Source organism: Paramisgurnus dabryanus, chromosome 7 (genome assembly GCF_030506205.2).
Source record: "Paramisgurnus dabryanus chromosome 7, PD_genome_1.1, whole genome shotgun sequence".
Lineage (NCBI taxonomy): Eukaryota > Metazoa > Chordata > Actinopteri > Cypriniformes > Cobitidae > Paramisgurnus > Paramisgurnus dabryanus.
The window spans coordinates 8,678,409-8,694,211 of record NC_133343.1 but is presented as its reverse complement, the minus strand read 5'-3'; the positions used below and the strand labels follow the sequence as shown (position 1 = coordinate 8,694,211).

Here is a 15,803-nt window from a genome sequence, read left to right as displayed (position 1 = left end):
AGCTCAATTGACCTCCTTAAGTCTGTGTCATTAATGTTAATCAAACAACCCAAGACAAAGAGAAAATCACTTCTGAAGCTTTAAAAAAATAATAATTACATTTAATTAATACAATAAATGCAGTGTTATTATTCATTTGATTTCTGTAACTAATGATTTTAGACCTTACTTAATGTGCAACCTTGTTCTTTTTATAAATGTTTGTAATTTCTTGATTTGTTATTAGAATTTTCCCATACTTTTTTTTTTGCTGATCCGAAAAATGATCCGATCCGTGCCTCAAAATCCGTAATGTGATCCGAACCGTGAGTTTTGTGACCCGTTGGACCCCTAGACTGTTTTGAATTCACCTGGAACACAAAGTTCAGCTGTACAATTTGTTCCTGTTAACTTTTCTGACCTTAGAATATAATGACCATGTCATAAAATAACTTTGGCTCTTTTTTGGCTTATATCACCTCATTTTTTGTGTATGTTGTTCAGAGAGAAAGATTCCAGAGGAGGATTACATCATTCTGGTGGATGGTCTGAACGAAGCCGAGTTCCACAAGCCAGACTATGGAGACACCATTGCCTCCTTTATCACCAAAATCATCTCCAAGTTTCCTGTTTGGCTCAAAGTGATTGTAACTGTCAGGATTAACCTGGTGGTGAGTTTTTATACTTGGTCCTTTTATGTGTTTTCTCTGATCTAATTTTTTTAAACTGTTCCATTTACATTTGGCCAAATAAATGCGTCTTGGCTGAACGGATTTCAATCCGATCTTCTATTCCTGCGCAAAGTGCAAAATGTACTACTCATTCATTACTCCACCTTAAAAAACTTAAGGCGAAGCTTATATAACAAAACGCAACTCACGTGACATGAACAGAGTTGCTTTACTCCTCCCAAATTGTGTGCGTTGGTATGGATCCAAGGTGTTGGTGTTGCATTTCGTGTTGCACTGGTACAGTATGGACATACGAATTGTTCAGAATTAATAAACTTTTAATAAACTACAGAATATGCGAGCTGGAAGCAGTGCACCCCACGCGACGCGGGAGGGCTTATAGCCTCAATGAACGGACTGCACTAGTGATACTAGCGATAATACTTTTAATAAAGTAGCTTAACATTTTTCTAACAAACAAATCACTTCATAATCAAAATTAGCAGCACAGTAATTACTGACACCATAAAGGGTAGGGTATTTAAATAGGAAAAAAATATGTTTAACGTACTGTATTAAAGTAAAGAACATGGTAGCATACGTTCAATATTTCAATACGTTTATTTTCTCTGCGTTATGCCATCAGATATGTTGGTGACATTTTTTCTTCAGTAGAACAATAAACAAGATATTTTGCAGAAACCCTTGTGCTCTGATTCATTTAATGCAAGTCAACGCATCTGCCACTTTGAGAGATCAATATATAGTTCTATCCAAGTAATCTCCATGACTCCTGGTGACATACTAACAACTTTTAAAGCAAATCGATCATTTTTATTTATTTATTTATTTTTTGCAAGAAATTGAACGTTATTTACAACATTACTAGCATTAATGCAGAGCCTCTGCCAAGTGTGCTACGCACCCGCTCTATAAGTGGGGCTGAGAGGCTGGTTTGCCAACTAAAGGCCACCTATAGAGGCTCTGCATTAACGTTAATAATAAAAAAAAATTTAATCTTAAAATTAAAAATCAAATGCCAACCAACCGAACAAATATTCAAATAATCGAGTATTCTGATCTTTTTTTAAAGACATTTCCTGTTAATTCTCAATGTTTAAAACTTTATTAACGAAAATAAATACCTTTCGGTAGCGCCGCCATCTTAGTAGCGTCCGCATTCAGGATGAGAGGTTACACAGCTTACGGGGGGCTACTCTGCTGCTGCTCTGTGCCCCCACCCTCCGAATTTGTCATACGTCACTAAGAAAAGTGCGTACACTATGCTAATACTCTCTCCTGAATACAGAGGAGTCCAAGATGGCGGCGCTACCAGAAGTTTTTTTTTTTTTCGTTAATAAAGTTTTAAATATGGATATTTCTTCAACAACACCGCGCGGATTACCCTCAGAAGACCTTTGTTTATCATCCTGGAGCCGTTTGGATTTAATTTGTGAAGGATGGACGCACTTTTTTTGGACTTGAAGGTCGTGGACCCCGTAACATTACATTTAATCAATAAAATATCCGAAAATGTGTTTGTCTGAAAAACAATGGACATATGCAACTCGGACAGCTTGGGGGTGAGTAAATCATGGGTTTAATATCATTTTTGGCCGAACTATCCCTTTAAATACTGATATAACCAAACCAGTTTGTGATCCGATAACTTTAAGGGCACATGTTATACTCATTTTTACATTATGTCTGTGAAGTTTTAAGTTTAAACTACCCAACAGATGATTTATTATAGCATTTCCAAAATGCCCCTATTTGGGTACTGTTGTACTGTTTTTATGTGTGTACCTTTAAATGGAAATAAGCTACAGCTCTTTACTCAGCAGCCATATCACCCTGTAGCCCAAGACAGCTTGCCCACTGAAGCTAAGCAGGGCTGAGCCTGGTTAGTACTTGGATGGGAGACCACCTGGGAAAACCAGGTTGCTGCTGGTAGAGGTGTTAGTGAGACCAGCAGGGGGTGCTCACCCTGTGGTCTGTGTGGGTCCTAATGCCCCAGTATAGTGACGGGGACACTATACTGTCAAAAAAAGCACCGTCCTTCGGATGAGACGTTAAACTGAGGTCCTGACTCTCTGTGGTCATTAAAAATCCCAGGATGTCCTTCGAAAAAGAGTAGGGGTGTGCCCCGGCATCCTGGCCAAACTTGCCCATTGGCCTACTAATCATCCCTCATACTAATTGGCTATATCACTCGGTCTCCTCTCCACTAATAAGCTGGTGTGTGGTGGGCGTTCTGGCGCAATATGGCTGCCGTCGCATCATCCAGGTGGATGCTGCACATTGGTGGTGGTTGAGGAGATTTCCCCCATTCATATGTAAAGCGCTTTGAGCACTGGAAAAGCGCTATATAAATGTAACTAATTATTACTCCCTTACCAACAAGCAGTGAAGAATAGATCTGATTCCTGTGAATACAATCTGAGACAATAGTACCTTTAGCTGCGTTAACGCTACAACGTACTAAGCTGTTGGGTAAAATTAACCAGTGAGTCAGTGGTCATGGGTGAGGCTTTGTATTTGTGATGTCACATTAACAAGATAATCAAAACAGCATATCTAATGAGATTGCTTTGGTTTAATTGGAATAAAAAAAAATAGGTGGATTTGTTTCATTGTAGGGTTGTTAACACACATTTATGTCCAAACATGGATATGTGGCCTTTAAACCATATTCGGAGGTTAGTTTGTGATCACATCATACTGTATTTGTAGCAGTAAGTAAATGACAACATTCTCACCTGTCAGTCATTTCTACACTTGTGATTAAATGTACAAATAGATTTTGAAGAAAATGTGTGCCGGTTTATCAAATTGCACTAAAGCACCGATGTAGGACAGTTAGTGTGCACTGCAGCCATGAAATCAGAGACCCCCTCAAAATTAACCACACATGGTCACAGGAGATGGATTTAAGACCGCAACATGTGTGGTGAACAGCAATATGTCCAGGCTGACCGGTATTGATCAAATCACCCGAGATGCATGTGTAAACCGAGCCTAAGCATTGACCCCAGTGACCTTAAACGACTGCATTAACATTAATAGACTGGACTGTGTTATGACAGAGGTTACAATACATACTCAATTGAGACATTGATAGGCTATTTAGAAAGATTTAAATCTTTAGTGTCCTGACCTGCACACAGTGTCCTGATGTGCTTTGTGTGATTATGTAGTAATCTGAGTTCTCCTAATAGTTATAATGGTGCGTTTTGGATGCTGGTCAGTGGCTGGTGTTGGAAGATCTGTGTTGGTAATCTGTGTTTGATCAGAAGCTGGACTTTGGCCTGCCAGGACTGAGATTATGTAAGATGGATAAGAGCTGTGATGCAACTCTGCAGATGCACTGTCTGATCCTATATGCTGTTCACATACACAAGCATACATATATTTTCTCTATCACTCACTTCTTCTCAGAGCCGTGACCAAAAACTACCAGACACACCCACCTAGCCAGACTGCTGCTGTTTATTTTGCCATTTATCCTACATTTGTTTTGATTGGAAAACTTTCGTCATGCCCCGCATACAGATGATGTTGGTGCTGTGAGATGAAAATGAACTGACCCGTGGTTCAGTGCGTGAGAAGTTCTGCTGTGGTCCTCAAAGTGTTCATTAATTTTCTGTCTTCAGTCATCAAGGGCACTTTGAAATCCGTAATCTGAACGGAGCTGTTCTCTGGGAACGCTAGCGGCTATTATTCCTGTGCTGTGGTGCATAACTTCTGTTTTAAGTAAAGATTCATCCCTGAAAGTCCTCAAGTTTTTATTTTATTTTCCTATCTTGCACATGATCCATTACGGCAGACAGGATGAAGGAATGATTTGTTTCCTGATGATCATTTATTTTGTTTTTTTAATTACAAATTTAGGTTTTAGATTAATGTGTATTTACACATTCCAACGGCTTAAAATTTTGACAGTCACCTTTGTCATCACTAGCTATGCTTCCATTAAGTTGGGTATCAAACGTATCCGCATAATTGGAATATCGCATTAAACATTTGCAAATAAAGCAGCGTTTCCATCCAGTGAGCTGAAGGGAGCAAAATCGTCACTTTGTGATAAACTGGCGCTAAATATCAAAAAGAAAAGCTTGAAGCCATTGGGCTCTATTTTAACGATCTGAAACGCAAGTGCGAAGCGCAACGCGCAAGTGAGTTTGTGGGCGGATCTTGGGCGCTGTTGCTATTTTCCCGGCGTGAGAAATAACTCTTGCGCCGGGCGCAAATCAATAAGAGGTTGGTCTGAAGTAGGTTCATTATTCATAGGTGTGGTTTGGGCGTAACGTCAAATAAACCAATCAGAACGCTAGCCAACATTCCCTTTAAACGCAAGGGCGCAAGTTCCATGGCGGGTTGCTATTATTATGACGGATTTACCAGGCGCACGCCAGGAGCGGTTTACAGCCGAGGAGACCCACGTTCTTGTACGGGGGAATCCCACGCTTGCCAGCATAAATCGGGCACGCCGTGTAACGGGAGGTGGATCTGCCTCAGGACCTGACGCCAGCAGAGGACATCGCTGCGTCCACCCTCACCGCTGAAAGGGTTTGGGGGCTTTGAAATCGGACCCAAGAAACGCAAGCAAGGTCCAACCCCAAAGTACTCTTACAAATCAAGTTCATATACATTAAGGTTTCTTATGAAAACATTTTAACTATTATTTACATGTACAAAGAACAATTCCCGCACACTATCTGCTTGCTGAAAAAATGTATTTAATGAAAGTTGCGTTGCAACGTTTCGATCAACTGATCTTCATCAGGCAAGTTGCCTGATGAAGATCAGTTGATCGAAACGTTGCAACGCAACTTTCATTAAATACATTTTTTCAGCAAGCAGATAGTGTGCGGGAATTGTTCTTTGTACATTTTGAGACTTTTTGTCGTCTTATCCTACGCACCTATCTATTGACTTCAGGTGTGCGACGCTAATTTGTTTAACTATTATTTACATAAAATAAACGTAATACAGCCACACAACAAAGTTATGAAAATATTTTAATCGTTATTTGCATGAGAATAAATAAAAAATATCACCACAATGCTCACCACTATGATTCCCCTTATCTCGTGTATTAATATTTTTAAGTGTAACAATTTATGATTTGCAAAAATAACTGTTGCATCTGTGTAGATTAGATAAGCAAAGTGTATGCGCGTTGTGCACGCTATACATTATGGTCAAGCATGCGCCCTTAAAATAGCATAATGAACCACGCGCAACGCGCCACTGACTTTAGACTAGTTTTTTTTGGTTAGTAGCGCAATTGTTTTTTGAAACTGCAAAATAGCATAAGAGATGGTTTGCGCCGCAACACGCCTCCTTTTTGTGCTGAACCGCCCAGGGAGCGCAAGTTCATTCCCTAGTTTGCTGACGTGCATCTGTGGAGGGAAAAACCCCGCTGTGCGCCGGCGCAAAATACGAATGATACATGCGTCACTGACAAAGTCAATTGCGCTGGGTGCAAGATAGGGCCCATTGTGTTTAACCATTTTCGGGTATTTTTGTGAAGGAATTTTGTTAGAGATCAGATTCAGAACGATTATCAAAACATACACAGAGTTTATAATAAGTAAATAACTTTTTTGCTCCAGTTTGCTCCAGTATCGCCATCTAGTGGATAATCGCAGTATTACAGATTAACATAAAATCTAATCAAAAACATGTTTTTTTTCTCTTAAACTGTTTTAATCTTAAAGGCAGGATAGGCAGGAATTATCTAAAAAAAAAATTTACAAATTAGTTTAAACTGTCTTTATATACCAATACATAATTCAAATGTAAGTACGCTGATTAAGAGAGTATAAAACTTGAGTATCTGTAGACCTCTCACGTCTGTTTTAAACACAGCTAATTATTTCCATTCGGGACGAAACGAATGATTGGCTTGCGCGACTATCACTCTCTTTCGCGACCATGGCACCACCCCTGTTGCTATGGGATCTGCCCACACATGCGCACACCTGATTGATTTGAACGTGCACGAGGCACTCTAGGAAGAGCAAAAGTATGACAGAGAAAGAGTATTCAGAACTCACAGTACCTGCATATGCAGTCAGCGAAGGCAAACAAGGCAAAAAAAAGGAATAAACGGAGAAATCAAACGAGAGTAGATATCGCGTGGCTTTTCCTCGAGTTGACGATGCATTAGCGGTATTGTCTCCGGAGTGTATTCCTTATCAGAGTCAACAGCAATGCTTTCATCACGGAAACTCTTCCATGCAAAACACCTTGTTATGAATCTTACACGAAATTCACCTTCATCACAGTGTAACTGATGGTAATAAAAAAAACTTGTATCAATGCAATCTGTTTTTAGCTTTGTCTTATAAATATAACTAGCTCGTTTGTTACCGAATCAAACTAAATATTTTTTAAACTTTACCAGTATCGATATGCTAGCTTAATAGACCTTTTGCGAGTCGACGTCACAGTTACGTCACGCGCGCATGTGGTGGCAGAAAAACAGTGGAAATGAATGAGACACGAGTGAAACGAACAATATAACTCACTAGAAAATGTTTTGTTGTGCTGTTGAGTGTCAGAATAGGAATGCCAAAATAGATGACCTTCATTTTTATAGTATATCGTCGTCGAAGACACAATTTGAAGATAAACTTAGGTGTTTATGGTTGCAATAAAAGCCCTCAACCGGACAGACTGGAGTGATGAAATCATCTGAAAATCTTTTAATTATTTGAATAGAAAATAATTAGAGAAGATGCGGTGTTCTGTCGAAGTCTGATCCCTCTATGTTTCTTATAGCGTTTTCATCACGTTACGTTTATAATTTATTTAGAAAGATTAAAGATTTGAATTAGTTCATAATATCAATAATATTACCATTTATTATTTTTTCATTTTCTATTACTTCTTTTTACCATATATCTTAGCCTATGTCTTCTTCCTGTTTGTTCTAAATTATGATGTTTACTAATAAATATATAAACATAGCACACACACACACACACACACACACACACACACACACACACGATGTAAAGTGTTAATAATATATAAACAGGCCTATACAAATTAATGTTTTAGATCAAACACGTAGGATAAAAATATAAGGAAGAAATTGAAAACAGGAAATGATTAAATGTTTAATAAATGATATTATACAGAATACATGATAGTATTGCTCTTATAAGTACTTCAGAGATTCATACTGTAAAAATAATTGATTTACCAATAAAGAACAATACATATACATTACATACATGCAAGCATATCAGTGGCCAAGCCATTAAAACTTTTAATTTATTTAAAAAATAAACGTAACTTGGTGAAAACGTTATAAGAAACATTACATTTAAGAGAAATATAGGGGAAACAGACTTCTACAGAACACCGGATCTTTAAAAATCACAGTTTAATGCTAAAACACTTCACACAGCTATTGAGAAGCATTCACTTTCTGCCACCAGTTGGGCTCCGCCCACAAAAAACGTCATCTCTGTTTGCAAACACGCAAAAGGTCTATAGGGAGTACTAAAAGCCATCCTATTTGTTTATATTGATAGTGATAAAGTTAGGTGTATTATTACATGTGATTGTGACATGATGTTACTACATGCACCGCACTCCCAGCAGAGGCGGTCAGCGTCACGCGGTCATGTGTTTTGGGGGCGTGACTTTAGAAGAATCCCAGAAGGGATGGGCTGGAGTGAATGGAAAAATGAGGTGTGTTTAAAACAGTCGTGAGAGGTCTACAGACACTCGATTTTTATACTCTCTTTTTCAGAGTACTTACATTTTACTTATGTATTGGTATATACAGACAGTTTAAACAAATTTGTAAAAGTTTTTTGGATAATTCCTGCCTATCCTGCCTTTAAGCAAATGTTTTCTCTTAATTGACGAGTTAAAGGAACAGTATGTAGTATTGTGGCCAAAACTGGTATTGCAATAACAAAACTTGTGGCAAATTCCATGGCATAAATTTGTAGACGGATGTTGCGTGAACTTGCGGAGAGTGTCCATTGTCTGTCGTTGCGCATCACTTTTGCAGCTAGTTAACACTGAAATTGAAGGATACTTTTTATAGAATATTGCAGTGTACCATCTGGTTACGACATTGTGTGACACTGGCTTTTGTTTTGATCTTTTTGCAGGATGTAACCAGTCTCCTCCCCTTTCCCATCATCTCCCTGGATGACTTCCATGACAACAAGGATATAACTTCTGACCTCACCTCTTACATCCAGCACCGTATAGACCACAGCCCTGACATCATAGACAACATTGCCATTAATGGCAAGCCTGACCCGGCTAACATCTCCAAGCTCAGCGCCCATTTGGTTGGCCTCAGTCTGGGCTCATATCTGTACCTAAAATTAACTCTTGACCTGTTCGAGAAGGGTCACCTGGTCATTAAAAGCTCCAGCTATAAGGTGATACCGGTGTCTCTGTCCGAGCTCTACCTGCTTCAGTGCAACATGAAGTTCCCATCGTCCTCTGCGTTCGAACGAGTCCTGCCCATGTTGAATGTGGCCCTGGCATCATTGCACCCTCTGACAGACGAGCAACTCTTTCGAGCACTCAACGCCGGCTCTGTGAAAGGAGAACTGGACTGGGAGGATTTCCAGCAGCACATGGACGCCCTTTCTAGCTTTTTGATTTGCAGAAGGGACAGAACGCGCATGTTCTGCCACCCATCGTTTAGAGAGTGGCTGGTGTGGAGGGCAGATGGCGAGAGCACTGACTTTCTGTGTGACCCTAGGTAAGTCGTGATGTCTTTTCTTGTAAGACATATTCATATTGAAGATGAAATGTGTCATTTGAAGTGTATTGTATAACCAGTGGCACCAAACTCTGGGATTCTCTAGAGAGCCTGGATCATATTTATGGGTCATATCTGCTTGTTAAATCTGACATCACACATGATGAAAAAAACAAAAGTAAACAGTATTTATGGAGGAACCTATACAACTTTTTACAACCATGTCGTTCTTTAGCGAGTCACCAGTGAGGGTCTAAATTCCCATAACTGACGTTCTTTTCTCTTTCTCATTACTATGGAAGCAGTAAAATGAAAGTTGAACTCTTGACTTGCATTTATTTCTTTTTCAATTGACTTTTGGCTCAAATTTTTTCTGCAGCTTGGACCGGAATATTAAAGGGGACATTTCACAAGACTTTTTTTAAACTGTCAGATAAATCTTTGGTGTCCCCAGAGTACATATATAAAGTTTTAGCTCAAAAATACTATATAGATAATTTATTATAGCATGTTAAAATTGCCACTTTTTAGGTGTGAGCAAAAATGTGCCGTTTTGGTTGTGTCCTTTTAAATGCAAATTAGCTGATATATGCACTAAATGGCGGTGCCGTGATTGGATAGTGCAGATTAAGGTGTGGTATTATCCCTTTCTGACATCACACGGGGAGCCAAATATAATTAACTATTTTTTCACATGCTTGCAGAGAATGGTTTATCAAAACTAAGTTACTGGGTTATTCTTTTTCACATTTTCTAGGTTAATAGAAGCACTGGATACCCAATTATAGCACTTAAACATGAAAATAGTCTTAAGTTGTTACATCACGATCCAAAAAACTCCAACAAACTCATTCATTCTGAAGTAAAAATGTGGGTGTGTGTTAGATCAATCTGTGTTAGCCTTACAGTGTCAATATGATGCCCATTTTTACAAGATGTAGTATACATTATAGATTTATCTCAGATAAATACAAATGAGCTACTGCTTTCGATTAAAAATAGATCTGATTCCTGTGAAGACAATCTGGGACAATAGTCTCTTTAGCCGCATTAGCGCTACCACGTGCTAACACTCAAAAAATGGCTGGGTTATTTTTGACCCATAATGGGTAAATATTGGAAAGAACACACTGCTGGGTTAAAATTATCCCATGCTGGGTTAAAAATGACCAATGTTGGATTGTTGTTATGCAACTATGGGGTATAATATCCCAGCAGTTAGGTTAAAACAACCCAGCATTGGGTTAATTTTAACCCAGCGGTGTGTTCTGTCCAATATTTACCCATTATGGGTCAAAAAGAAAATTTTTTAGAGTGAACAAACACATTTAGAAAACCTTTTAGGTAATGTTAACCAGTCAGTCAGTGGTTGTGGGCAGGGCTTTGTTAGTGTGACATCACATTAACAAGATAATCAAAACAGCACGTCTAATGAGACTGCTTTGGTTGAATGGGGATTAAAAAAGAAGGAGTGGGTAGATTTTTTTCATTGTAGGGTGGTTGTGTTCACACATGCCAACACATGTTTATGTCCAAACACCTTGTCAAAGTGGATTTTGCATAATATGGGCCCTTTAACACAAATCCACCAGTTAAGACTCACTAACAGCATAGCGATGCCTGGTGTGCACTGATAGCAAAGTTCAGTCATTTATTATGTGATTGTTTGGTTTGTTTAATTGAGTTCAGGCAAGGAGTAACTAGAATGTGTTGCTGTGTGTTTGCCTTTGAACAGAAATTACTCTTGTGAGGTTCTCTTTCATTTTTTAGACACTTTAATTATCTGTCCAGCCACACACACACACACACACACACACACACACACACACACATTCCTCAGTGTTCTCATTTAAAAGAAACTCAATAGCTCCATCACTCAAAAACTAAAGAGAGAGGCCCATTTATTACTGATCAAACATGGACTTTTGTAAAAAATCACATTATGTATGAATAAGAATGTTCATGCATCAAGTGCCATAGGGCCATTTAGTCAGTGATGATCAGAATGTAATGAATCTGGACAGGCATTTTATCTCAGAATAAAGAATAAAGGACCAGTTTACACAAATATGAAAATTCTTTCATAATTTATTGACATTCATGCCATCCCATATGTGCTTGTTTCTGCAGCTGAACACAAATGAATAATTGATATGTTACATTAAAACTGAATGTTATCTTTGTATATGGGGGTCAACAAGGCTCCAAAAAATGTTCAGCATTAAAGTAATCCAGATGACGGGGGTTAATACAGTGGCAAGAAGCAGAGGTGGAAAAAGTAATAAAATATTGTACTCAAGTAAAAGTAAAGTTACTTTAATAATATTTTACTTAAGTAAAAGTAAAGTTACTTGTCTAAAAATCTACTCAAGTAAAAGTAAAAAGTAAGTCATTTTAACTTTACTCAGTGTAAAAGTTACTTTTTTTTACAGCGCCAGGGGCGGAGTGGCAATCGGGAGAGTCGGGACTTTTCCCGGTGGGCCGGTAGTGTTTTAAGGCCGCGAAGGCCGGTCTGATAATAGCCGTGCTTTCAGTCTTTAGTCGTGCACTCCGGCCACACTAAAAACTATTTATCATATATTTAATATGCTTCAGCGCTCAAAATGTATCTGGCCGCACCGCTCTCTCTATCAAGCCCGTCTCCCCTGGAGTTCTATCAGCCAATCAAAAAATAAAGAAAGAGGCTTCACAATAGCCAATCAGAAAATAGCACTGTTGTATCTTGGTAAGATTTAACGCAACAACCAATAAAAAAGCATAGCCTCGCACACCCATCGAGGAATGGAGCTCCGAGCATCACTTTGAGCAGCACAGAGTAGCCTAAGTCTGATCTCCTGTTTTAATGTTACAACAAATGCACAAGCACAACTTTGACACAAACATTGACAACTTGACTGCTGTTAGAGAATGTTTCCCAGATAATCAGCATCAGTTTTTCACGAGTGTATGTAACTTAGCCAACAGTTTACAGCCTGTTCACTGACAACACCTGCTCAGAACACGTAAATTAGTTTAAGCCTCGTTATATTTTCGTTATCACACGATGACTGACATTTTGTCACATAAAACATCTCTCTTCAAACAGGCTTAATAATTTTATAAGCAACTGCTTTGCAACCATAGTAAGCTTAATCTTACCTAAAACTAGGGAACTGTTGCTGACTTTAAGATCTTTTAAATAATAGTTATTACACTTGGTATTTCATGTTGTTGTGCAGTCATTTTATTGTAGTTTTAGATTTCAGCATTTGCTTTTTTTTTTTTGACCATGGAGGGCTGTTGGTCTATGAAATTTCCCGGTAGATTTTTGGGTCCCACTCCGCCCCTGTACAGCGCAGAGAGGTGGAGGATTCTAGTATAGTTCAAAAATGACAATATAAACTAATTTTAATTCTAGGAACATCTTTACAGTGCAATAACAAAAAGTTAATAAAATAAAAAGCTTTATTAATATAAGAAACATTTATGGAATTGTTTAATGATTTTTACATGTGAGTTATGCACTTTTGAAGTTGGTCAGCCGCTAGTAAATACAATCACTATAGTAAGGTTGTAATTGATGTATTGCTGGTAACACATTATTTTATTAAACTATATATAGTTTAAATGAGCATATAATGAGATGAGTGCCATGGCTATATACGTTTGACACGTTTATTGTCTTCCAGCTTCCCTGACCTGGGAACCTGATGACAGACCTTTATTCTTCTTTCACTCTCTCTCTCTCTCTCTCTCTCTCTCTCTCTCTCTCTCTCTCTCTCTCTCTCTCTCTCTCTCTAAAACCCGATCGGCAATTCCGTACCCAATAGCATGAATCCTACCTTTCATAGGAATCACTTGCTTCGCGTCAGAGGTCGCTTTAATATGACCAGGGGTTTCTTTCATAAGATTTGAACTGAGGCGGGTCTGCATTAGCGCGCGCCTGTCTCGTCCGTCTCCATGGTTCTTTTTGCGCGTTCCCCCGCCCATCAATCATCCGTTGCGCGTCTTTATCACCTTGCTTTTTTAAATATTTTTTTTACTCAGTAACGGATATGATTTAAAATGTAGCGAAATACAATACTTTAAACAAAACATACTTGAGTAAAAGTAAAAGTACATATTTTAAAAACTACTCAAAAAAGTAAAAGTACACAAAAAAACTACTCACAGTAACGTGAGTAAATGTAATTCGTTACTTTCCACCTCTGAGAAAAAGTATGTGAAACTCTAGTAATGAACTGTTTTTCTTTACTTCACAGAGTATTCTGTGTTGTGTCTTAGGAGTCATCTTGGCTGTGCGCCCACTTTTAGAAAGGGTAGCTACAGTATTAAACTCTGAGTCTCCATTTATAGACAGTTTGTCTAAATGTAGACTGATGGATGTCTAAACATTTTGAGATTGTTTTGTATCCCTTTTCAGCCTTGTGGAGTGCAACAACTCTTTTTACATTAATCTTGAGAGAGGCATGGTTCATAAGAGCTGATGCTTAAGGACAGCAATCTTAAAATGTTTGATTGTTTTTTAATCAATCAAAGTTGCACTAAACCACACCTTTAAACTAATCTTATTAACTGGACTCCAGTTTGCCAGCTTAAATCTCCCATTTTCAAACATTCTGATCACTCACGTTTGTGTTACTTTTGATCATGATGAATTCTGGTTGCTTGATTTCTAATTGATGTTAATGTTAACAGAAGCGGACACGCTCTGATGGCCTTCATGCTTTCACGTCAAGTTGGAAAACTCAACCGCCAACAAACCATGGAGCTGGGCCACCACATTCTTAAAGCACACATATTCAAGGTAGCGCATTGTCAGTACTCGAAATCATTGTGTGCTTGTTTAAATTGACCTCCATTTCAGTTCCTCTTCCTGTCCTCAGGGTCACAGTAAGAGAACAGGGGTATCCTCCAGTATTTTGCAACCCTTGTGGATCAGCTACAGTACAGACAGTCTCTCAGCGGCTCTATCCTCCCTCAGAAACCTATACACACCCAATGTCAAGGTAAGGATATGCACCAGTGTTGCGGTATGCTCGTTTTGTAAAGAAATGCCCAACGCTTAATGGAGTTACTTTTTTATGAAAATCTTAAAAAAATCTACATAATGGAAAGAGCATTCTGTGAAAATATAACCATGATATCATTAATACTGACATCAATGTGAAATCAACTGTTTTGTTTAGCTGTATTGATTTTCAATTGTATTGTCCACAAAAAAATTAAATGTATAGAAAAGTACAGCATAACATCCAAGACATAACATTAAATGTACACCATAACATCCAGGTATCCAACACATATTTGTCTCCAATGTGCCAATGGCTTACAATAGCAGTGCCAGCCTTGATATGAAAAAAAAACTGCTATACAATACGTTAGTCAATTGTACAACAGGGCTCCAACAATTACAGCGACTGACGCATTTAACCACACAAGAAGAGAAAGAGTATAGTCTTACACAACACTGAGTCATCCGAAATGATGAAGATTGTATAAGTCACGCAGAACATAGTAATTAATGCCGAGACTCGCTGAAAATGCCTTACGTAATGACTAAATGTATTTATTAATTCTGTTAAGTGTTAATTGTAGTCTAGACTTTGCTGTCCATGTAATTTCCTCTCCTACTGCGCAAGGTTTAATGAAACAAGCGTCACTCTGGGTCTGTTTGTTCACACCAGCCGTCCTTGAGTGCCATTTGGCTGGAGAGATTCTCATTAAGTCCTGCTTTTTAATGTGTTTTTCTTCGAACGTATTCTCGTTTCATCCACCATCTGAATCGAGCCTCTATACCACACTGCCACATACTGATGAAAAACAGCCAAACTGCGTTCATTTGGCTTTTGATTGGTGCGCTTCGTGGCTTTCATCAATGTGGAATAAGCAGTTAGAAAAAGATCAGATCTAAGAAAAAGTTATTGTCATTTGATAAAAACTTTTAATCTAATTAGTTGCATGCATGTGCCTTTTAATTAGTTAAATGTATCACAAGTAATATAATCTATAATATCTAAGAAAATGTTGTAAATTAAAGGACAAGTTCGCTATTTTACAGTTAAAGCCCTGTTTTCAGATTGTTTATGATGAAATAGAACGGTTTTGACTGAAATTTCGACATATGAGGCTGGCCCGAGAATTTTTGGGTATTTGTTGTGTCACCTCCCACCTCTATAATGGCTATATAGGTGCACAGTCAGGAACAATCCTTCCTAAAATGCGTGAAACGTGAAAACGTGAAACTCACCGAGTGGTCAGGGGTGTTCACTGATATGCTCACACAAAAATTGCTGCAACAGGTGTTTTAGCATTCGTTGTAAACTTGTGGACCTATTTTTCCAAACGCCTCACACCCGTATATTCTTCCGTTGAGAGCTTGAATAATAGACACTCCAGCCCAGTTGGTGGCGATAATCCGCCTT

The 15,803-nt window shown here is 38.4% G+C and overlaps 1 protein-coding gene and 1 pseudogene across 6 annotated transcripts in view; both read left to right on the top strand.

Moving 5' to 3' along the window:
- tanc1a (tetratricopeptide repeat, ankyrin repeat and coiled-coil containing 1a) overlaps positions 1-15,803 on the top strand; it is a 91,573-nt gene that overhangs the window by 52,118 nt on the left and 23,652 nt on the right. For all 6 annotated transcript variants that reach the window (XM_065240189.2, XM_065240187.2, XM_065240188.2 and 3 more), the window contains 4 exons: positions 484-650; positions 8,792-9,399; positions 14,077-14,185; positions 14,265-14,387. In XM_065240189.2, coding sequence (XP_065096261.1) covers positions 484-650; positions 8,792-9,399; positions 14,077-14,185; positions 14,265-14,387 — 1,007 coding nt within the window. The remainder of the gene's footprint in view (positions 1-483; positions 651-8,791; positions 9,400-14,076; positions 14,186-14,264; positions 14,388-15,803) is intronic.
- On the top strand, positions 2,487-2,603 carry LOC135718054 (5S ribosomal RNA; annotated as a pseudogene).